This window comes from Aulonocara stuartgranti (assembly GCF_965226115.1).
Source record: "Aulonocara stuartgranti genome assembly, chromosome: 2".
NCBI lineage: Eukaryota > Metazoa > Chordata > Actinopteri > Cichliformes > Cichlidae > Aulonocara > Aulonocara stuartgranti.
Genome location: NC_138940.1, coordinates 2,681,638 through 2,705,410, shown reverse-complemented (window position 1 = coordinate 2,705,410; position 23,773 = coordinate 2,681,638). Strand labels below are relative to the sequence as shown.

The 23,773-nt window shown below is 42.3% G+C and overlaps 1 protein-coding gene across 4 annotated transcripts; it reads right to left on the bottom strand.

The window, feature by feature from the left end:
- Nucleotides 1-427: 427 nt before the first annotated feature.
- Nucleotides 428-22,286, bottom strand: LOC309718029 (uncharacterized protein). 4 transcript variants are annotated; one of them, XM_082552972.1, is made up of 8 exons: nt 21,017-22,286; nt 20,354-20,529; nt 19,908-20,018; nt 14,785-14,852; nt 14,521-14,625; nt 11,825-11,929; nt 4,838-4,904; nt 428-1,239 (listed from the first exon to the last, which is right to left on the bottom strand). In XM_082552972.1, exons 1-8 carry the CDS (start codon nt 21,134-21,136, stop codon nt 1,038-1,040), a joined length of 954 nt encoding a protein of 317 aa, XP_082409098.1. In that variant the 5' UTR covers nt 21,137-22,286; the 3' UTR covers nt 428-1,037. The 4 variants fall into 4 exon arrangements, with proteins under 4 accessions (XP_082409098.1, XP_082409099.1, XP_082409101.1 ...); XM_082552973.1 differs by lacking the exon at nt 4,838-4,904; XM_082552974.1 differs by lacking the exons at nt 428-1,239; nt 4,838-4,904 and adding an exon at nt 8,670-8,973.
- Nucleotides 22,287-23,773: the final 1,487 nt, after the last annotated feature.

Below are 23,773 nucleotides of genomic sequence, written 5' to 3'. Positions count from 1 at the left end.
TAATGTTAAAGTTCCAGTAGTGAAGCTGAGGTGTCTATAACGTGTTCAGCAGTCTGATGGCCTGGTGGAAAAAGCTGTCTCTCAGTCTGCTGGTACGGGACCGGATGCTGCAGAACCTCCTTCCTGATGGAAGCAGTCTGAACAGTTTATGGCTGGGGTGACTGGAGTCCTTGATGATCCTCCCCGCTTTCCTCAGGCACCGCTTCCTGTAGATGTCTTGGAGGGAGGGAAGCTCACCTCCAATTATCCGTTCAGAGCACCGCACTACTCGCTGGAGAGCTTTGCAGTTGTAGGCGGTGCTGTTGCCATACCAGGTGGTGATGCATCCAGTGAGGATGCTCTCAATGGCACAGTGATAGAAGGTCCTGAGGAATCTTTTCAGTCTCCTGAGAAAGAAGAGGCGCTGCTGCGCCTTCTTCACTGTTTTGTTTATGTGTACTGACCACGTAAGATCCTCAGACAGATGTACACCAAGGAACCGGAAGCTGCTCACTCTCTCCACAGCAGCGCCGTTGATGGTGATGGGGGTGTGTACTTCTCTGCACCTCCGGAAGTCCACTATCAACTCCTTTGTCTTTGCGACGTTGAGGGTGAGATGGTTGTCTTGACACCAGTGGGTCAGGGCGCTGACCTCCTCCCTGTAAGCCGTCTCATCACCGTTGGTGATAAGACCCACCACTGTAGTGTCGTCCGCAAACTTCACAATGATGTTGGAGCTGTTAGTGGCTGTGCAGTCGTAGGTGTAGAGTGAGTACAGGAGAGGGCTCAGTACACACCCCTGTGGAGCACCAGTGTTCAGTGTGATGGGGGATGAGGTGATGCTGCCCAGTCTGACCACTTGGCGTCTGTCAGACAGGAAGCTAAGGATCCAGCTGCAGAGGGAGCTGCTCAGTCCTAGATCCTGCAGTTTCCTGTCCAGCTTCGAGGGAACGATGGTATTGAATGCTGAGCTGTAATCTACAAACAGCATTCTCACATACGTGTCTCTCTTCTCCAGGTGTGACAGGGCAGTGTGTAGTGTCAGGGCTATGGCATCATCAGTGGTCCTGTTGTGGCGGTATGCAAACTGTAGAGGGTCCAGTCAGTCGGGTAGTGCAGAGCAGATGAAGTCCCTGACCAGCTTCTCGAAGCATTTGCTTACGATGGGGGTCAGGGCTACAGGTTGCCAGTCGTTCAATGAGGAGATGGTGGAGGATTTGGGTACAGAGACGATGGTGGCCATTTTGAAGCAGGCTGGGACTACAGACAGAGAGAGGGAAAGGTTGAAGACACATATACACACACAGTTACTGTCCCTTAACACAGCGGTCCCCAACCTTTTTTGTGCCACGGACCGGTTTATGCCCGACAATATTTTCACGGACCGGCCTTTAAGGTGTCGCGGATAAACACAACAAAATAAAACTAGTACCGGTACCAAAAAAAAGAAGATTTATTCATAACACACGTGAAAAGACCCAGGAAAACCGAGTAAACGATAAGAATGATAACAAAATAACGCTGAAGACCAATTAAAAACCCTGAAAACTATACATTTCACACCTGAGCCTCGACTCTCGCGGCCCGGTACCAAACGACTCACGGACCGGTACCGGTCCGAGGCCCGGGGGTTGGGGACGCTGCCTTAACACATATGACTGGGTTCTGCTTCTATGCCCCAGCTTTGTTTACTTTTTCCCGCCGAGGCTTCTAGACTTCTGATTGGCCAACATTTCTACACGGTTAGGACTACATCGCCACCTGTTGGTTTGGCATGTTCCTAGCAGCGTTTTCCTTCATTTCTGCCTTCACGTGTGGACGGGATTATTTTTTAAAACGAAAACGGAAAATCTCAGTTTTTAAAAATACCCGTGTACGTGTGGACGTAGCCTAAACAGTAGAGATGTTTGTAGCTTTACGTTAGCTGGACTGACCGGAAGCAGGGTCCATGCGTGACGACTAACCGGATAGAGTTTTGAATCGGTTTAGTCCTGCATGTGCTGCCAAAAGGGAAGGCAAGAGAAACGATCTCCTGGCCGCATAAGGAAATCTATTTAAATATCCGTGATATCCAGTGAAGAGAAAATCTCCGTCCCGGTTTCCCTCCAAGGCGTGAGCACCGATAAGCAGAGTTTTGTCCTTTCCTTATAAGATTCCTAATTATTCAAAGTAACGCTCAAGTATGCTGTTCAGCTGGGTTAGTTACAGCGCCGGGAGTAGCTTGGGAGAACAAGGAAACACAGACTGCTTCAGGTTGCCTTCCCAAACCAACTCAAAGGTTTATTCAGTACAAAACAGCTTATATAGAGGAAAAAAAGGTTCGTGTGTCAGCAGGTTCTCAGTTCAAACCGGTACAGACCAAATAAGGAAACGTCTTCCTGCCTTGTGAGCAGAGAAGTATCCTTTGTATAGTTCAGCTTCAGTTACAATTTATGGTCATCCCAGCAAAATACACTCCTAGACATAGAATACAGAGTTCTTTCATTAGTGAATTCTGAAACAAACCACCTGGCCTTTAACAAGCTCTTTTCTAAAAGATAAGGAAGGGAGGATGGGAGTAAGGAAGTGGTCTCGTCTCTGTGGTATTTTCGACCTTGGGGTACCAGCCTGTGATTCTTACACATCAATTCTTGGGTCAGAGAGAAAGAGAAAAACAACTAGTAAATGGGCCTTATTGAGTAACAGTTTTCCTGTATAATATCACAATAAAACAATATCCTGTAAATGCTACCATGGTATCAAAATATCACAACAGTCAGTCATCATGAACTCTGAGTACGAGGATAGCTCCGCGGGGACGAGGAGGAAGAGGAGGAGGTATCGGAGGCAGAAACAGAGCAGCTGGGGTCCAGTTCCGACTCGGATGAAGATGAAAGCGAAGAGAAAATTGATGAAGCAGCAGCGGCCGGAGATGAAAACGGAGAGAAAATTGATGAAGCAGCATGGACGTCAAAAAATGGAAAAATATCTTGGTCTCCCACAAACGCTGAGACGTTCCGCTACATCCCAGCAGCCACTGGTCTGACCCCGGGACCTACACGCTATGCCACTCTCCGAATCGTTGACCCCATATCCAGCTTCGCGCTGTTTCTAACGGATGAGATCGTGAAGCATATTGTGTCCATGACAAACCTGCATGGGAATCGCAAAATTCCCGGCTGGCGAGATATAGACGCAGAGGAGTTTCGGGCTTATGTGGGGCTGCTCGTTTTGTCCGGTGTTTACAGGTCAAAACACGAATCCACGTTGAGCCTCTGGAGTGAAAAATGGGGACGGAGCATTTTCCGGGCTACGATGTCCGAGAAGAGGTTTCACCACATCAGCAGAGCACTGCGGTTCGATGATAAGCTATCCCGCCCCCCACGCCGTGTTGACAAGATGGCTCCCTTCCGCAAAGTCTGGAATATGTGGACACACCGCCTGGAGATGCTGTTCAGCCCAGACAGAGATCTCTGTGTGGATGAACAACTCGTCGCGTTCAAAGGCAGGTGTAGCTTCAGGCAGTACATGCCAAAGAAGCCGGCCAAATATGGTATCAAGATTTGGGCAGCCTGTGATGTCAAAACATCCTACGCATGGAGACTGCAGGTGTACACGGGCAAAGCAGCTCCAGATCGTGTTGAAGTCAACCAGGGGATGAGGGTGGTCCTGGACATGACAGAGGGGCTCCAGGGACACGTCGTCACCTGTGATAATTTTTTCACTTCCTGTGCACTGGCAGATGAGCTACTCAAGAGGAAAATGGCCCTGGTTGGCACAATTCGCCAAAACAAGCCTGAGCTTCCACCTCATTTGCTCCAGGCAAAAAAGAGAGAGATCTTCTCCTCCATCTTCGCTTTTACAAACACCCACACACTTGTGTCTTACATCCCCCGACGGGGCAAGAATGTGCTGCTACTAAGCACAAAACACCGCCGCCCAGACGTGAGCAAAGAAGGGAAGAGAAAGCCTGTAATAATCGAAGATTACAACAAATGCAAAGGAGGTGTCGACAACCTTGATAAGGTAGGTGTCATTACGAACCACAGGGCTTGCGATATCGCTAGCCCGATGTCCCGGGGCTAGCGATTTTTCCAGTCAGGGTACCAAAATCTATCTCTGCCCTGCCCGTCGGGCTGTCAGAGGAAGGAAAAATATATGTCAGTGCTTTTGCATTCTTTCGGAAATGTAGCTGGGTAATTATGTCATTAGCATCGGTGAGCCACTGTCAATATGTGACATATTGAAATCGCATTTGAATTTGCGCTTGTTTTTTGCTTTCACTTTGCAATCGTGCGAACTGTGTATAGAGAGCGACAGCACTGATCTGTGAGTGACGATAATTTGCGCACCAATTCCTCTGACATCGTCTTATTAATCGTTAGCTTACTATGCAAACATGACAAGTGAAATCTCCCCCAGCTTAAAACCCTCAGAGGTCCTTAGGGACATTTATGGTATTTTGCATTTTTAATTTTAAACCATTTTCACTGTGTTGAGTGGAATATAGCCAAATTTGTCAAAGAATTTTCTTTTTAATTATATTTTATAATTGTGGTGTAAATTTAGTTTTAGTTTGAACTAGGGGCCTTAGAATTGTAATTTTCTTATTTGTCCACCGGGTGGCGCCCTTGCTTCACATTTGACCCCTGCTGGAAAACAGCGGGCTGCTTAGACAGACCTGCGGGAAAGGAAGCCCGATTCCCGGCGTGCAGCAGCGGCTTCGCCCGCTGATCGGGCGGGACCATTTTCGGTCCCTAGGGCCGTGAGAGGGTGCATTTTTTTTTAATCAACAGGAAATGACGTATTTGTTGTCACGTGGTGTGTGCTGTAGAAAGGAGTCCCCAGTGATCGTGCCCTGGTGATCGTCGCGACTTACCCCGGGAAGATGCACTTCTTTCGGCCTAGAGCAGCAGCATTGGCCGCCTGGGGACCATTTTCTGGTCCTGAAAAAAAAAAAAAAAAAGGCGATCGAAATGAATGTTGGTGCCAATCTTTAGTCCATCTAAAGGCCTAATTATAATAACAATTGAATATTACCTCAAATGTTTTTTTTGGAAAATATTCAAGTTTTTTGTTTTTTGGGGCAAAAAAAGCAGTGCGCTCATGTGACGAAACCGGGATATAAAGGGTTAAAATCCGCGAAATGTAATTAAAACTTTATATGAATATTTCAGGGAGAAGTAGTTTTAAAAGACTGACCAATTTAAAGTGGAAAAAAATATGAATATATAAAGTTTTTATAGCACTTTTTGGGGAATTGTCCTTAGGCATAAAGGTGGATGCATTTTTTTTAAATCTGCTCCTGTAAAAAAAATAAAAGTGGATCGAAATGAATGTTGGTGCCAATCTTTGGTCCATCTAAAGGCCTAATTATAATAACAAACAAATATTACTTCAAATGTTTTTTTTGGAAAATATTTAGTTTTTTGTTTTTTGGGGCTAAAAAAACAGGACGCTCATGTAATAAAACTAGGATTTAAAACAACGAAAATATAATTAAAACTTTATATGAATATTTCAGGGAGAAGTAGTTTTAAAAGACTGACCAATTTAAAGTGGAAAAAAATATTAATATATAAAGTTTTTATAGCACTTTTTGGGGAATGGACATTTATGTCCATTAAAAGCAAAGGTGGATGTCTTTTTTAAGGATCTCCAAGGGTTAAACATGTAAGAGGTTGATGGCGCAGAGAATCGCTGACCGTTATGTGAGTCCGTGTGTAAATGCAGCAGGATATGTATTTTAGTTCTGCTGAGCCAAATAAGACAGGTCAGGGTGAAGAAGTGACAGCCAAAGAAAAGCTTACCACAAAACGGAAAAGTTATGACAAATCAGACTATAAGGCAAAAAGAAAGTGCAGCTTTATGGTTTCATGGACAAAAGAATTTCTGTGGCTGCAACATGACGAGCTAAATAACCAGGGCTGCACATAAGTGGTCCGCAGGTGCCGCATTCGCTGTCAAAATAAAAAACGCGCACAAGATAAGAAGTTGCAACGCGTGTTTGCGTACATAAGATTTTCTGGAGGAGGACAGACATTTGTTTAGAACTTTTCAAGATGTCGAAGAAGCTCCTTTAAGCAATTGCTTTGGCGTTCCTCCACCTCCAAAGAAATGTCAGAAGGAGTCCGAACCACAAAAGAAGCACGTATTCTCGGAAAAGTGGTTGCAGGAGGTGAGCTGGCTTCAAACAAATGATGAACGCACAGAGATGTGGTGCAGAATGTGCCGTGAAAATCCCACTCTAGGACAAAAACTGCTTTTTATATGGACGCAAACGCGCGTTGCAACTTCTTATCTGGTGCGTCTTTTATTTTGACAGCGAATGCGGCACCTGCAGACCACTTATGTGCACCCGTGTAAATAACATAATGTTCTGCCGGCTGTGTTGTTGGTTTTCCCTGGATTTCTGAGTCAACAAGCGCCTTTGTTACTGGAACCAGTCATTTTAAGAAAGGCCCCCATTAGAACCCATGAGAAATGCAAGAAATGCATTATTGCTCAGTCTGCAATATCTTTCCCAGAACAAACACCAATTGCAAATAGAACAGCGTACTATGTTGCAAAGAGTGAACGACCACTGGCACAATTTAGCAGTCTTTGCAAGCTTCAAAAAGCAAATGGCCTCGATCTTGGTTCCACTTGTCTCTTACCCGTGACTTCAGTGGAAATTTCAAATTCTGATCTGACACAGACTGATTCATGTCCTACACAGTTCTTACAAGTTCATAGAAATTTCTGTTCAATTAGAACCAAGTATTTGAGTTGATGATTGTAATTTTTATACAATGTTGTAATTTGTGTTTCAACAATTTTTTGTTTAATGTTTTGTTTCCGTTACAATATTATACTTTAATGTATAATATTGTAAAGGAAACTAAACAGGAAACAAAACATCAATCAAAAAAATTGCTCTCTTCTTTATTCGGGCTACTTAAATTTATTTTGGGCTACCAAAAACTGAAGAGTCCCTGCCCGAAGGGCAACCGGGGATTTTGAAATTTTGCTAGCCCTGAACCAGTTATGCATATATTTATTCATTCTTGCTCATATTCATGTCTAATATATATGTATGTTTTATGCTTCTTTTTTTGTTAGGTTGTTGGCACCTACTCCTGCAGGAGGAAAACAAATTACTGGCCACTGGCCCTCTTCCACAACGTCCTTGATGTTTCACTTTACAATGCCTACGTCCTGTGGACATCAATCGAGTCATCCTGGCAGAAGCAGAAAGGACACAGACGGAGGCTCTTCATTGAAGAAGTGGGAGAAATGCTGGTGAACCCACACATAGCAAAGAGAGAGCGCCTTCCTCGCTCATCAGCCGCTGCAGCAGTAGTCACAAATCTGACTGCAGCGGCTTCATGGACCGCTCCCATCATTCAATTTAAGAGCAGGAGGCAGTGCGAACTTTGCAAAGACAAAAGGAGAAGAGTTTTCAACACCTGCTGCAAATGTGAGAAGCATACATGCAAGGACCACAGTGTGTCCATTTGTAACGACTGCGCCGTCTGAGCAGGACTCTCACACCCAGACACATACTAGGGCAGGGATAGCTCAGTAGGTAGAGTGGTGGCCCCATGATTGGAAGGTCGAGGGTTCGACTCCACTGAACGGCTACCCTGAGGTACCCCTGAGCAAGGTACCGTCCCTACACACTGCTCCCCGGGCGCTGCATGGGTTAAATGCAAAGGAACTATTTCCCTATGGGGACTAACACGCACAATTTACTTTACTACTTCTCTCCCTGTCTGTCTCTCTCCCCATCCCCAACAACATAAATGTTCATGTTTATCTTTCTAAAATAAATGTTTTTCTAGTTCAAACTGAGCTTGTAATTTTATTTACGTTAGCAAGGTAATAAACATTTAGTGTGGAAAAAGTGAAAAACATCATATACCATTATAGGTTATGATTATTACATTTACTGTGCCCCTGCAAAAAAACAATGATGAATCAAAATCTACCTTGGTGCCAATCTAAAGGCCTAATTATAATAGCAGTGAAATCTTTCTTGAAATGTATTTTATGGAAAATATTTTAGTTTATTGGGTTTTTTTCCAGTTAAAAAACAGTGCAGCTATGTAAACATACTGGCCTTCAAAGGGTTAAACCCCCAAAATATAATTATACTTGATACGAATATCTTAGGCAGAAGTAGTTTTAAAAGACTGACTCATTTAAAGTGCAAAACAATATTAATATATAACAGTATTACTGCATTTTTTGGGAAGCTGCCAGTTTTTGTCATTAGGAACAATTCAGGATATTTAAGGATCTCCTTTGGGTTAAAGGGGACATGCAATGCTACACATAACTGACATAGACGTAACACCGTGTGTGGAGCTGGATTTAAGAAATAAGTGCTTAAAGTTTTAAAAACATGTTTACTGCCATTTTCTGTCAGTGGCGAACGTGACATGTGGTTTTTGTGGCTTACTGACTAGTGATGGGAAGTTCAGGTCTTTTCAGAGAGTCAGCTCTTTTGGCTCCAAAATGGCTCCTAATTTATTATCATCCGTAGCCTCATATTTTAGCTTTACTAGGTTAATATGAATGCTTTGTCTTTTGATAAACCCTTTTGCATTTAGTGTTTTTTATGAGAAGTCTTATAATTGCCTAATTTTGTTTATTTGTTCTGTTACAAAAGCAGGCATTCTTACTTTTGTTTAGTATTTTAATCAAACTTTTAATTTCAGTTCAACAGACAAACAAAACACTGCAAACAAATCCACAGAACAGAAACAGAACCAAACTCAGCAGCCAGACAGTCTGTCCTCAGTGCAGGTCTACATTCAGAAAGATCAAATGCCTTAGCTGATTACTACTAGTAAAAATTACTTAACAGTTTGGACATTCAAACTTGTCAAATTTCTTTCAACTAAATCATGAGTAAAAACCAATCAACAGCGTAAGTTTGACAATAGCAGTGGCAGTGTTATTAAGAACTCTGTTAGTGGAGGTTTTGTTGAGGTGTGGATTCTGACTTCTTTTCCTCCACAGGACACAGTTCTGTAAAGGGAATAAAGATTCACAGACAAACAGGAATAGATCGTTCTGGAGAAGTGACATCAAATGCAAATCCTTAGGTCCTCCCCACCTCCAAGTGTCCTTTACCCTCCATTAAATGCTAAATATACAGATTACCTTTCTCTCCAAGGGGTCATGTTCTTACACAATAGATGGCAGTGGCTGTAAATTCTATTGTTTCTCATCCTGTCTTACTTTAACTACAATGGCACAGATTCTTGTGATGAGATGAACTTTGGAGTCATTAACATTGTGAAACATGCAAAGATAAGTTTGCTGTAGTCTTTCTTACTTCATGTTTATATATGTTTTTTCTTTAACTTTCATCTTGTATTACCAGATACTGCTATAACATGGAAATCATCCAGCAACTAAACTGCAACCAACAGCAACCAGCAACTGCATGACAATCTTCTTGAGAAGCTTTGCAATCTTAGCTTGGATTGGGGACAAGCAGGGTCCAGAGTGGTATTTGAGAAAGCTGAAGTGCATTAAGAAATGTGGGAGTAAAACAAATCTTAGCTAGTCGGCCATTAATTCTGCTACCCAAAGAGCTCCATCTCCATTCACTGTGTTTTTCACTGCCTGTCCTTCAACATGATTCCCAAGATGTGTGACTGACCAGAGGGCCGACTGGATGTTACAGTGACTCACTGTAACTATCAGATTTGCATTGTGTTTGCAGTGGAGGTCGGTATAAGGATCAACATGCATTTGTGTGCACATTTCAAGTGAAAGATCAAATAATTGGGATGTTATGTTTTTCATGTGCAAGCAATTTATTTGGTAAGTCTTTCACTAGCTGGGCCCACGTCCTCATTATAAGTTGGACAGCGTTTTAGTAGTGAATGCTTTGACATGAATTGAGCTGCGGTTTGGGGAAGGCCTCGAAGGGGACTGGCAATGGCTCCCGGGCCTGGCAGATCCCCATGTACTAAATAGGAGTGAAGAAGTTGAAGAATGGAGTAGAAGGAGAGAGTGAGGGTGGGACACGTAAACGAGAATGATCAGATTGCAGAACTAGGGGAACCTATATAGATGGCAGCCGGAAGGAGCGTGTTTGGAGGTGTGGTCCTCCTCCTGAAATTCTGATACATAATCTCCAATTCTCGCTGGCCGTGAACTCTAACTCTGGTTGGAGTTGTTGGAGTGCAGACTATTGTCATTAGCTACAATTAAAGGTGGTGGAGTTGGTCCCTCTGTCTGGTTGCTCCCTTGAAACCACCACAACTGCTTGGCAAGTACATGTTTTTGTATATAGCGCTTTTCTACTATACCTGAGCGCTCAAAGCACTTTATAGAACTTGTCTCATTTGCTTTCTTTCTGTTTTTTCTGTATAATTACTTTATAACACCAACGGATCCATCAGAGAGTTATCACCTTGTCCAAGGATGCAGACTGGAGCAGGCATGGCTCAAGCCACCATTCTTGTGATAAGTAGATAACCTGCTCTACTGCCTGAGCTAAACCAACCCATTGAACCTTAAGCCTATGTGCTAACTGGCTAGCATGTTATTTTCATCTGCAAAACAATAAATCATCCATCAATTCACTTCCGCTTATCCTTATGAGGGTCACAGGGAGCCTATTCCAGCTGTCACAGAGGTGGGGTAGACCCTGGACAGATCACTAGCCTGAAGCAGGGCTAACGCTTAGAGAAAGACAACCATTTAGACCTATGGGCGATTTAGAATCACCAATTAACCTAACCCCAATGACAGCATGTCTTTGGACTGTTAGAGGAATCTGGAATTTGCTGCCCATCACAATAAATCAACAATAAATCTTTAGAATTATTTTATTTATTATCCTAATGCATGGACAGATTCTTATATATAATCTCTACTCAAGCACTATATACAATATCCCTCACTGGATGCATCCCTCATGTATTGGAGAGCATTTAGTTTCTTCACCAAGGATACATTGCATAGGCTACTGATTAGAGCAAAAAAAAAAAAAAAAAACCCTCCCAACTATTAGATGACATGCTGTACTTCCTGAGTTACAGCTACCAAATAATCTAACAAAGCTTACATTGTATTGTGCCTTTTCTTTATAGACCTCCTTATGTTAAGTTTTACTTCCTCACACTCAACTGAGAAATTGTCCATGATGTATGAGATGATTTCTTTCAGCCAAAAAATGATTAGACCCCCATCTTCCAGCACCTCTGAAGCTTTATTGTACTCATGAACCGAAATGCTAAAACAAGTTCAGGGATAACCTGTTCTACAACACCATTTTCAGTGTGTGGTAACTGTCAGGTTTATATTATTAGGTTGTCATTTATGCTTAGAAATATTTACTCATATATGCTTAGAGTTTTATAATCAATTGCATATTGATAGAGGTTTGATCCTTAGCAGTCTGTAAAGACTGTGTGCCTTCCAGAGTGTTCTGGCAAACACACTCACATCCTGGGAATTCATTTATGGGGTCACATCTTGACCACACACACACACACACACACACACACACACGGTACTCTTTGTCTACATGTAAACATGTATACCTATGTAAGACTCATATGTTCATTCATGTAACCTCAATAAAAGAGCAGTGTTACGAGGGGGCAGACGAGAGCAACCTATGGTCAAGCGAAGGAACGGCGCTCGTCCAGTCCTCTCCCTCATGCATGAGTAACACAAAGAACTTTGACTACTTGTGTCTTGCTTTTGCTGTGTAGTAGAATTGTCTTGAACGTTCCAGCCAATAGGTTTATGCTACGAACCTATCAGTAACTTGCTCACTGGGCAATCTACTGCATTTAAGTTATGTAGCAGATTGATTTCATATTCTATTTCAATGTAGACGATATGTGGTGCTTACCATTGTTAGGGTTGTAGTTAAACTTGGGTGTCGTGGGAAACCTGAGGCATTCACCTTGTTTTCTGAAGGTCTCTAAATCAGAAGCTGTCACAGTCTTGTTCCTCGCTGCAGAGAACAACAGCAGGAAAAGCACCATTAGAATGTATTGTACTCACACTAGTGTTCGAGGATGTTTGAATCCTAAAGCGTATTTTGTTTGTTTCGTGTGATCGGGCAGCTGCCTCCTTAAAGAACTACCTCCACTACTTAAAAGAGTTTACTCTATGTTGCACTTATTTGACAGCTTCAGTTAGCCTGCTGGTTACTTAAATGTTACAATCTCTGTTACAATATAAACCTGCTACAATTAACACAGATGTGTTGTTTAACAATTTTATGAAATAACAACAAACAGAAGTCAGACATGTTAGCTAAATGTATTGGCCAGTACTCAGTCTGTATAGCACATGGAGGGCAGTCTGCACAGCCAGGTGTAAAAACAACCTTTTGTTTGTCCTTTTCTCACTCTTTTTTAAGTGCGTTGAGACAACTATTGTTGCAATTTGGCACTATATAAATAAAAGTGAATTGAATTTTGCTAAATAAAAAAAAATGACAGGGAACTTTTTAAACCCAGAAATGGAATGTAATTGTGTTTTTGAAGTACTGTGACTGAGTATCGGGCACAAAGGGCGATGGTGACTTTTAGTTTTTATGTTTTTTTGTAACGGTATAAACAATGACAGGTGGTCGATTGGCCAATTGGTCATGATCGACTCTGGGCTGGAACAATTACAGCCGAGGAGGTCGGATACACTCTCCTCCTTGTTTGGGCAACGGCTCTGAAAGCAGTCTCATCACATTCAAACAGAAGAAAATGGTATTGAGGCGAAAAGGAACGCAGTTTGTCCCGTGCTTCAGCTAGAATAAAAAAACAGACACAAAACTGGAGTTAATCTGTGTCCTCCGCTGCACAGCTTCTTCTTCTCTCACTCTCTCCCCCTCCCTCTCCTGTTGCTACTTCAGTTATGAAACTGATCAATGATCAATGATCGGCTTTTCTGTCTCAGGTCCCGTCTCTCTTGTTTGTTTATCGCCCACTTTGCGCCAGAAAGAGGAAACCAGCGGATGTTGCGCTAAACATACATGCAGCATGTTAAAGCCTGATAAGTTGTTTATTTAATTTATTTATTAAATCATTTATTTAATTGATTTAATATTACTTTCTAGGATCTGCTGATGTTTGTTGGAGCCACAGCCGTAAAGCTGCTGGTCATGATGTCAGGTTGGTTATCTGGTGAGAGGGAAACATGAAGATGAAACCAGGAGATGTCCTTACTGGATCATCAGAGCTGAACAGGTGATGGAGAAACATGATAGGTGACATGAGTGAAGGGAAGTTATGAACTGTTTCTGAGAGACCAATAACACCAGCATCCTTTTTTTTTTATGTAGCTGACAGCTGGTAACTGTGCAGGGGCGGGTCTAGCAAAGTTTTGCCAGGGGGCCAAGTAGAGCATTAACAGGGAGAGGAGGGGGGCACAAAGAAATACTTTTCTTTCTTATTCTCATTTAAAATGTCTGAATCTTACAACTGTGGGAGACAACGCCGCTCTCTCCGATCCTTTCGTGTTGGTAGAGATCATGCAGAGATGTTTCCAAGTTTCACACAATCCTTTTGTTACCCATTTTTCCTTACAGATACATCTGGAGATCAGCACACTGCAGTCCTTTGCAGTCCTATTCTAAAGGCTGATCTCAAGAATTCAACACAACAGCTACAGTTTTAGTCTCTGGTATCCTCCCCCTATAGTAAACACCCCCACAATGGAAAAACACTGGTACAGTAGCCAGGGGTGCTGACACCCTGACCCCCATCTCCTTTTAAGGTAGTGTCCTTTTGTTATTTGTCTGCCCCTCACCCTCAGTAACTCTTGCAGTAACTCTTGCTTCTGTCCTGGGGGTGGGGGTTAATTCTTCTCCTGCCCTGCACCCCAGTTCATTGTTCACATTCCAGGCCTTTTCTGTTTGTATTCTTACACACTAGCAAACTCCATATTATAATTTTGCAAGCCACCCTAAAATACAGTCTCTTTAGCTCTAATGTATATTCAGCAATCTATTATTCTCAAAACAACCAAAGTGGTCATCTGATGCAAAATGTATAGAAATCATACATATATACCAACAAGACAGTGTACATCACTGTCACAACAGCATTTGTTTTCATTCAAAGGTTTTATGTCTTTGTGGTTCTCTAGTCAAAATGCCCAGGACGATTTTTTGTCCCAGTCCAGCCCTGATTGAATTCAAGCTACTTTGTATTCAGACATGGCTACAATTTAGATGGAAGACAATTATAGTCTAGTTGATGAATATTAAAATGATTAATCACTTGATCAGTTAACTTGTTGAAGAAAAATCCATTTGCGAAAATCCATACTGGGCTCTACAACTAGTTTCTCATTGGTTTGGGGATTTTTATATTCTTTTCTTACTTCTTCACAAATAGGAAAGTGAGATACTAAAAGAAATGATGAGTTGAATGCCAAAGTGGTCCACCCTTCCACCCTTATTTGAAATAGCCAAAGAATTGTCAGTTGACTACAACTCATTAATTACAGTTAAAATATACAATGAATAGTCCATCAAGTAAATATTTTACTGTTTTACTTGTCAGTTCTTTTAGTAAATGCTCCATCACTGCTCATACTTACCAAACAAGTAGAACAATTGGTGATTGGCTACTTTATCGTAGGTGTGCATGAGCAGACAGTCAGGGCAGGTCTGCAGGAACCTGTGATAGGAACTGGCAATTTTCACTGTGCAACAAAACACAAGCATTCATGATGGGAGGATAACAATTCTGATCAACTGAGCATGCAAATTGTACTGTGACAAACATCACACACCTGAGTGACAGATGTAACTGATGTGATTACATGTGTACATGCTGTATGTTGTTCACTGAAGCAACTTACTGTAGAACTCTAAGTCTTTGCCATCAACTAGGGACATGTTCTGAACATTCCTGAGGCAGCGATCCTCCCTAAAACAATGATCAAGCAGAATGGAAGTGGAAAATGGCAACATTAAAATTTCATCTGGATAGATAATGAGACACCAAAAGAAATATTGACTTGCACACCATGACGTTTTTCTCATCTGAATGCATCCTTGACCGACACTTTCAAACCTGATTTGACTTTAATAATAGAAGACTGAGTTCTAAACAGAGTAATCTGTGGCATTTTTTAATCAACACAAATGAGGGCGGCATGGTGGCTCAGTAATGACCACCGTTGCTGTTGCTGTTCCTGGGTTACCCCAGAGTGGACCTCTTTGTGTAGAGTTTGCTTACGTGGGTGTTCACTGGGAGTTCTGGTTTCTTCTGCCACTGCTCTTACTATAGATACTCTTAATCTGAAGAGTTTCACTTTCTGATTAAACTAATATTTTGCAGAATATAAAAATTGCATGATGCAACCACACTAGTTTTTATATAAAGTTGCAATCAGTTCATTTCAGTATCAACCAGCTTTCTGCCAACAGTATAGCAAATTGGAAGTATTGGAATTTCAGGAGTGGGACCACACCTCCAAACATGCTCCTTCCGGTTCTGATCAATGTCCGGTCGTTAAGCGATGACGTGACGAATCCTACTTCCGGGCCTAAAGTAGTCTGCGTTTAATATGGCTTTTGTGTTGTTAACATGTTTAATGTTTTGTATTTTCTTCTATTTAATCTCAAAAAGCTCCTAAAACAGTCAGTGATCACCGTTGACCTCCCTCGGCTTTTATTACCTCTAATCATTTATTTAAGCTCAGTTTTTAAAACCTTAGGATGTAACTACAGCAGACTGAACGACCGGATATGTTCCCCCAGTTCACACCCTCCCTCGCCTTTTCAACTTCTTCTCTTCTATTTTGTACATCGGGAGCCGTCACCAGTCCCCTTCGAGGCCTCCCCCAAACCACAGCTCAATTAATGTCCAAGCCATTCACCTTTATCTACTGAAACACTATCAAACGTTAAATGAGGATGTGAAATTTGAGGTTAAAAAACCAGCAGACCTGTTGACGCAGCGCGAGGTAGGGAGTAACATGCTAGCCAGAATAAAACAGTGTAAATGCAGATCTCTGAGTGAGAGTTGAGAAACAGGTGGAGAATAGGATATATCCAGAGAACAGCTTTGCTATCAAAAACTATTCCACCATTATCTCCGCCATTATGATTTGTAGAACAGCACAATACATCTCAGTTAATCTGATCACCTCTCAGATGAATGAGCTCCTCACCCTACAGTTAGGTCCATGATTGAAGGCTGCTTCTAACAGCTTGGACGAGTCTACGGACACTGTCACCTCCTATATCCACTTCTGTGAGGACAGCATTGTGCCATCACGCACCAGGGTGAGTTATAACAATGACAAACCCTGGTTTACTCCTAAACTCAAAAAGCTGTGGCTGGAAAAGAGTAAGGCGTTCAGAAGCGGAGACAGGGACTGCTACAGAGAGGCCAAGTACAGGTTCACTAAAGAAGTGGACGTTGCTAAACATCAGCACTCTGAGAAGATGCAGCAGCAGATCTCAGAGAATGACTCGGCCTCTGTGTGGAAAGGTTTTAGGAATATCACCAACTACAAGCCTAAAACCCCCCACTCCACTGATGACTTGCTCTTGGCCAACACCCTCAACGACTTTTACTGCCGTTTTGACGAGCCATCAGGCAGCCTTCACACCTCCAACGGCCCCAACAATAGAGACACTTTGGACACTCATTCCCCCACCTCTCCCCCCTCCATAGAGCCATCACCCCCATCAAACACTTCACCTACAACACCTCCCTCCAAACCCCACACCAAGGAGGATTTCACACCACCTCCTCCCACCACAACTCCTCATATTCATGAAGCAGATGTGAGGAAGCAGTTTAAGAGTCTGAATGCTCGGAAAGCTCCCGGCCCAGACGGTGTGTCTCCTGCCACCCTCAGACACTGTGCAAACGAGCTGGCCCCGGTGTTTTCTGGCATTTTCAACTCCTCACTGCAGGCATGTCATGTGCCTGCCTGCTTCAAGTCCTCTATCATAATCCCTGTCCCCAAGAAACCTAGGATCACTGGACTAAATGACTACAGACCCATGGCTCTGACATCTGTGGTCATGAGGTCATTTGAGCGCCTGGTTCTCTCCTATCTCAAGACCCTCACGGCCCCCCTCCTGGACCCCCTGCAGTTTGCATACAGAGCCAACAGGTCTGTATCTCGGACGGGGATGAGTCTGCCTACAGGAGGGAGGTTGAACGTCTGGTGTCCTGGTGCAGCCACAACAACCTGGTGCTGAATGCCCAGAAGACAGTGGAGATTATTGTGGACGACATCAGGAAGCACACAGCCCCACTCCTTCCTGGACTCATTCCGCTTCCTGGGTACCACCATCACCCAGGACTTGAAGTGGGAGCCCACCATCACCTCCGTCATCAAGAAAGCCCAGCAGAGGATGTACTTCCTGAGGCAGCTGAAGAAATTCAACCTGCCAACACGGACGATGATGCAGTTCTACACTGCAATCATCGAGTCCATCCTCACCTCCTCCATCACCGTGTGGTACGCTGGAGCCACTATCAGGGACAAAGAGAGACTGCAGCGTGTTGTGCGCTCTGCTGAGAAGGTGATTGGCTGCAGACTCCCATCTCTGCAGGACCTGTACACCTCCAGGACACTGGGGCGTGCAGCTCGGATCTCAGCTGACCCTTCTCACCCTGGACACAGTCTGTTTGACCCGCTCCCCTCAGGCAGGAGGCTCCGGTCCATTCGCACCAGAACCTCTCGCCATAAGAACAGTTTCTTCCCCTCTGCTGTTGGACACATGAACAATAACCGTATGACTGTCCCCGCCACTAACACATGACCCTACGCTGTGTTCACTGCATCATTCCATGTTTGGCACTGATCACCACCTGCACTCATGTATATATCTTTCTACGTAGCACTCTTAATTCTTATTCTCATGTATATATCTCATGTATATATCATGCATATATCTTTCTACGTAGCACTTTTAATTCTTATTTTTATTTTTATGTCTATTTAAGCGTAATTTATGACAGTATTTATAACAGTATGTTTTAGAGATGGCACGATACCACTTTTTTATGTCCGATACCGATACCGATATCATAAATTTGGATATCTGCCGATACCGATATGAATCCGATATAGTTTTTTTTAATCAACAAAACTGTTTTTTAAATATCTTGCTGCATTTTGTATAAGTTCATACTCAAGTTTAAAACAACAACTACACTAAAGCTATTCTGTTATACCTGTATGCAAAAAAAAATATTTCATATTTCAGCAATACTGATCAATCTAATAAACTTAAACCTACACCATCCTCCCTATTCTGGTATTTTAAAGAGTACTTAGCATAAATATTAAGCAACCTAACTAATAGGGTTCCAACTCCCAGCAACAACAAAAATAAATAAATAAAAAATAGGGAACCACCCCTCACGCTCCACCTCATGATGCTTAATCGCCGTAATCAACCTTAATTTGATGCAGTGTGAAAAAAAATGCACAGAAATCAATTATTTTTCAAGAAATATTAAATAGATTCAACATCTTTCTTCAACAGAATTGCAGACTGCACAGATGGTACCTTCCCAAAGGAAAAAGTACTATAGCTTACTAGGGTATATATATTAGACTTAATAGTCACTATATACAGTAATTGACTTCTATTCATTTTACATCAAATTAAAACTTTGGGTGTCAGATAATTATTTATTAAAAGCTAGACATTTTAAATGAGAATAAGAAAGAAAAGTATGTCTTTGTGCCCCCTTTTCCCTGTTCATGCCCTATCGGCCCCCCTGGCTAAACTTTGCTAGATCCGCCCCTGCACAGTTACCAGCGTCAGCTACGTAGAAAAAGATCCTGGAGTAGAAAGTAATATTAAATAAATTCTAACAACAGCTGATCAAGCTTAAACGTGCTGCTGTTGTTCAGCCGCTGGTTTCCTCTTTCTGGTGCAAAGTGGGCCAAAAGCAAACTAGAGACACGGACTCACGACAGAAAAGCCGATCAGCTGATCGTTAAGCAGTTTCATGATTGAAGTAGCAGCAAGAAGAGGCAGTCGCTTGTTAAGCTTAACGCAGGAATGCTTTACAAACATTCAGAGATGGACTTACACACTTGCTTTACTTCTCTCGGGGATAACTTTGTCGGAGATGAAATGCCGGGTTGCTAGCGAAGCTCCACATGCTATCCAGACCACCGACAGGTCCCGCATGCCACAGCCGCTCTATCACGTGATGCATACTGCTCCGACTGCTAACGTTCTGAGGTGAGTTACGGCGTGTTGCAAGTTTTGTGAGGTGCTTTCGTGATATTTAATGGATCGGATTACATTTTTTATTTTTCTCCGATATCCGATCCAGTAATTTAGGTCAGTATCGGACCGATACCGATACGTAATATCGGATCGGTCCATCTCTAGTATGTTTGCACTGAAGCACCGCAGCAATTTCCTAATGTTGTAAACCTGCTCAACATTTGGCAATAAAACCCTTTCTGATTCTGATTCTGATTGGTTGGACAAAGACACAGTTTTCTTAGTTTTGCCTCTGTGCACACAGTGGGTTTTTAATTAAACAATCTACTGTTCAGCTACCTGCGTCTACTATGAGAACAGCTGTCTTACCTCAATTTTCTCCTGACTTGTGGTGGCTATGGTAGCTATGATGAAGCTATGCACAAACAACAACAACTCACCTGTGTATAACACATATCACCTACCTGCCTCATAACACCCTTAAAAAATCCCTCCAGAAATGTGACATTGATGAAAAACTCTGGGAATTCAGTTCTGAACAGAGGTTAGCGATTTACAAAGGAACAGATGTATGTAAATGAAAGACAAAGGCCAGAGCCAACATTGCAGAGAGTTGCTTGGAGCGTGGTTGCCTGTGTGCAGCAGACTTTGGCCTTAGATCCCACACCAGAGTACACAAATAAAAAGTGGTTGTTGTTTACTTTGACTAGTAAGTGATGAAGGTAGGGTTTAATTCTCTCTTAATAATATTAGAAGCATGGCTTACTTCATGACCAGATGGGGTGTGGAACTGCTGACAGGGTGGGAGCTAGGGTTTGAAGAAAGCTCAGGTCCCTGGGAATTGGTTGGGATGGAGGCATCCTCCATCTTTGGAACTCTAACGTCAAAATGTAAAGAATTAGCTCAATATGCAAAAAACATGTAATTTTAGTCTCTGTAAATTACAAATATAGGTAAGTTAAATGTATTGGTATTGGCACTGATATAAGAGATATATCACTTTTTTAACAGAAGCCCATGTAGGTTTGGATTTTCTTCTCCAGTGTCTCGTGTTTCCGTTGAAACAGTGTCATCATCTAGTTGTCTGCCTCAAGCAGTTTTTGACTTATGGCCATTTGCTTTTGCCAGGATCACCACTGCTATCTGAATATTTACTGCCCCCCCCTCCCCCTCCAGATTAGAGAACAGGGAAAAATACTTAAAAATACTTACTGTGGCTGAACAGACTGGTCCAGCTGTTGAACCACTCGGCCAGCTATCTCTGCCTGCAGGGTCCGACTGTCTGATGTTGTATTCAGCACCATCCATGTACTTTCCAGAAACCTCAAAGTGTCGCCCAAGCTACCGTTACCGGCAAGCCCCTGAATAAAGATCCACCTACCCAGGATCTATTCAGAGTGAAAGAACATACAGTTAGGTTCAGAAAGGTTTGAATATGGATACAATTTTTGGTATTTTACCTCTGTATGTCACTGCAACTGCTTTCTTATGAAACTGCAAACAATAGCTGCTTTTAATGAACTTCAAAAATTAAAAAAGAGGAAAAGATATTGCATTAGCTGTTGTGAAATAACAGCCACTTTTCTACATTGTCTCACTTTTCGGGTCTCAAATGTATATAACATTACAATATCATCATGAATAAAATGCTGCCTGTCAGTATCTTGCAGACTGGAGCAGCCTGGGATCAAACCACCAACCTTCTGGTTAGTGGCTGACCTGCTCTGCCAACTGAGCTACCGCCACCCCAATCAGCCCACTACATGGCAAGGTGTGAAGAGCCAAAGCTGGGAAAACTGACAAAACAACTCTGGGCCTAATTGTCATATTGTGAGGGAGAAAGACAGCTGAGGTTAGAGGTCAAGGGACCTGTACCTGGTGAAGCTCGTTAGCTTGCAGAGGCTGGGTCAGCTGATTGCAGTCGTCTACTGTTGGTGCTGCTGCGCTGAAGGACAGCAGAGAGATGAGAGCAAAAGCCCGGTGTGTTGCAGGCATGGTGGATAGCTGTCAGCTGCTGTTTTCCCTCACATCTGAAATACCTGGCATTTAGAGGCTATTACAAAACCTACTATGTTGTGCTGTACTTTGCTCTGTATAGCAGCTAAAAACTCCACTGGATTGAAGAATTCTGGAAAGCTGAATTGTGCAAACATGGTGGAGGCACATAAGCAAACATGTCACTTATCAGCTGTTTGAGTAATGTCTGCATGTTGTTTTGCCAACATGTATTGGCCTGCAACAAACTGCCGAGCATAACTAAGTCCTCCCGGGTTTCCCTGCTACAGCTGTTTTCACATAGTGAGCTTGTGCTCATACTTCACATTCTTTTAAACATTTCAGCACAAAGTTGGGCATGCATAAACCGAAAATACATGCCTGTTCATAGTGAACGGAAGGCAGAAAACAGCTTTGGTGTGTACAAAGTTTATAGGTCTATAGAATTATTTTGGCATTTGAATTTTATTTATTCATTTATTTAGGACAGTGCATGTTAATGAACATAAATGTAAAAAAAGAATTACATGAATGTAAACATACCAGATTATAGCCAAGGGCTAATTTTCATCTGTTGTCCTTAAGCATAAAAATAGACATAATAATTCATAAAAATTCATCATTCATTCATAATAAAAACTCCGTCACCAAACTTACACATACACACCATTCTGTTCCCAAATAAAACATTAAAACTATGCAACTCATACATGATCACACACTTGATTTGTCCATAACCAGTTTTTAACCTTTGCCTTAAACAAATTGAATGTCGAGCATTCTCTAATGGGTTGAGGAAGACTGTTCCACAGATGGCCTCCTGGACAGAGAGGACGTTCTGCCCAAATGCTGTCCGTCTGTGGGGTATAAACAAATCTCCTCGGATTGTAGCTCGAGTGGTCCTGTCTGAGCTTTCTTTATGCCTAATGAACTGCTTTAGTGGTGGTGGAGCAAGGGAGTGTAAGACTTTATATATTAAACTCACTCTTTTAAGTTTCACTAAGTTATTGAAGTTCATATGAGAGATGATCATTGAGTAAAAATACGTTTTTGCTACATTCATATTTAAATTATTACGTATATGATTAAAATTTCGATTATTAAATTTAAGTACCTGGGACACTTTATTTATGTGACTCTTGAAGGATAATGTTGGGTCTAGAATGACCCCAAGATATTTAAATTCTGGAGCTAATTCAAGCTCTGCTCCATCCAGGAATATGTTTGACTGCTTCAAGTTTAAGGGGCGTTTTGAAAAATACATACTGACAGTTTTTGAGGTGTTCAACATTAGGCATGAGTCCTCCAGCCAGCTATGCATTAATTCTAAAGCAGCTGTAAGATCTTTTGCCACCTGCTGGACACTATTTGCTTGCGTATATATATCTGCATCGTCTGCATACATTTGAGTAAATATATTTGGACAGACTTCAGGTAAATTATTGATAAAAAGAGAGAACAATAAGGGCCCAAGAACAGATCCTTGAGGAACCCCTGTATCACAGTCTAAATATGGAGATTTAACCCCATCCAACACCACACACTGTTTCCTGTGTGAGAGATATGAGGCAAACCACTGAAGAGCCTGACTGGAGATATTAAACAGAGTCAATCTGGATAACAATATCTGATGGTTTACAGAGTCGAAAGCCTTCCTCAGATCTAAAAATACAGCTCCAACACAGGGACTCTTGTCCAGCAAGCTCTTCAAGTTCTCCACTAACATACACAGGGCAGTATCTGTGGAGTGATGTGCCCGAAAGCCAAACTGCAATGGATGTAATGAGGGTTGGGTGTTTTCTAGGTGAGCAGTGAGGAGTTTAACCACCCACTTCTCAGCTATTTTAGATTGAATTTAGAATCACAGCTACATTAGGTGAACCTGTTTAAATATGAAGTTTCAACTCATAAGAACTTTTATAATCTCAAATATATTTTGACCACCTACTTCTCCAACTGCTATGACTCTGTTGGTTTACCCAAGTTTACCCTTTTTTGAATTTGTTGTTGTTGTAGACAACAACAAATAAACAAACATCCATAGATGAATTGGATGGATGGATGTTCTCCCCAGCTTCTGCAGACTCTTTCACGTCTGTCACATGTCCTCAGGGTGAACTTGATTTCATCTGTGAAAAACACCTGGCGCCATATGCCAATTTTGGTATTTAATGGAACATGCCAGTCGGGCTCAACTGTAACAGGCATAGGACCCACTAGAGCATGTTGAGACCTCGGGACACTCGTGAAATCTGTTTCTGATTGTTTGGTCAGAGACATTCACAAAACTGTGCTGGAGGTCATTTTGTAGAGCTCCAGTAGATACTGGTCATATTGATGGGTTAAAGACCTTCTATAGTCCTGTCCAGCTGTTCTAGGGTGACTACAGGTCTCCTGCAATCTCCTCCATGATCTTGCTGGGAGACAAAGTGTGAACAAACCTGACATGATTTGACGTAGATTTGAAAACTGCGTTTTTGTGTGAAAACGCTCTGCGTCCACATTAGCGTTTTCAGTCGTTTTCACAGAGTTGTGCGTCCACATTGAAACAGCCCAAAACGCTTACGTTCCAGTCCTGCACATGCGCAAAAGCGAGTGAGTACAAACTGATATTAATCTTTTTTAGGGCTGTCAAAA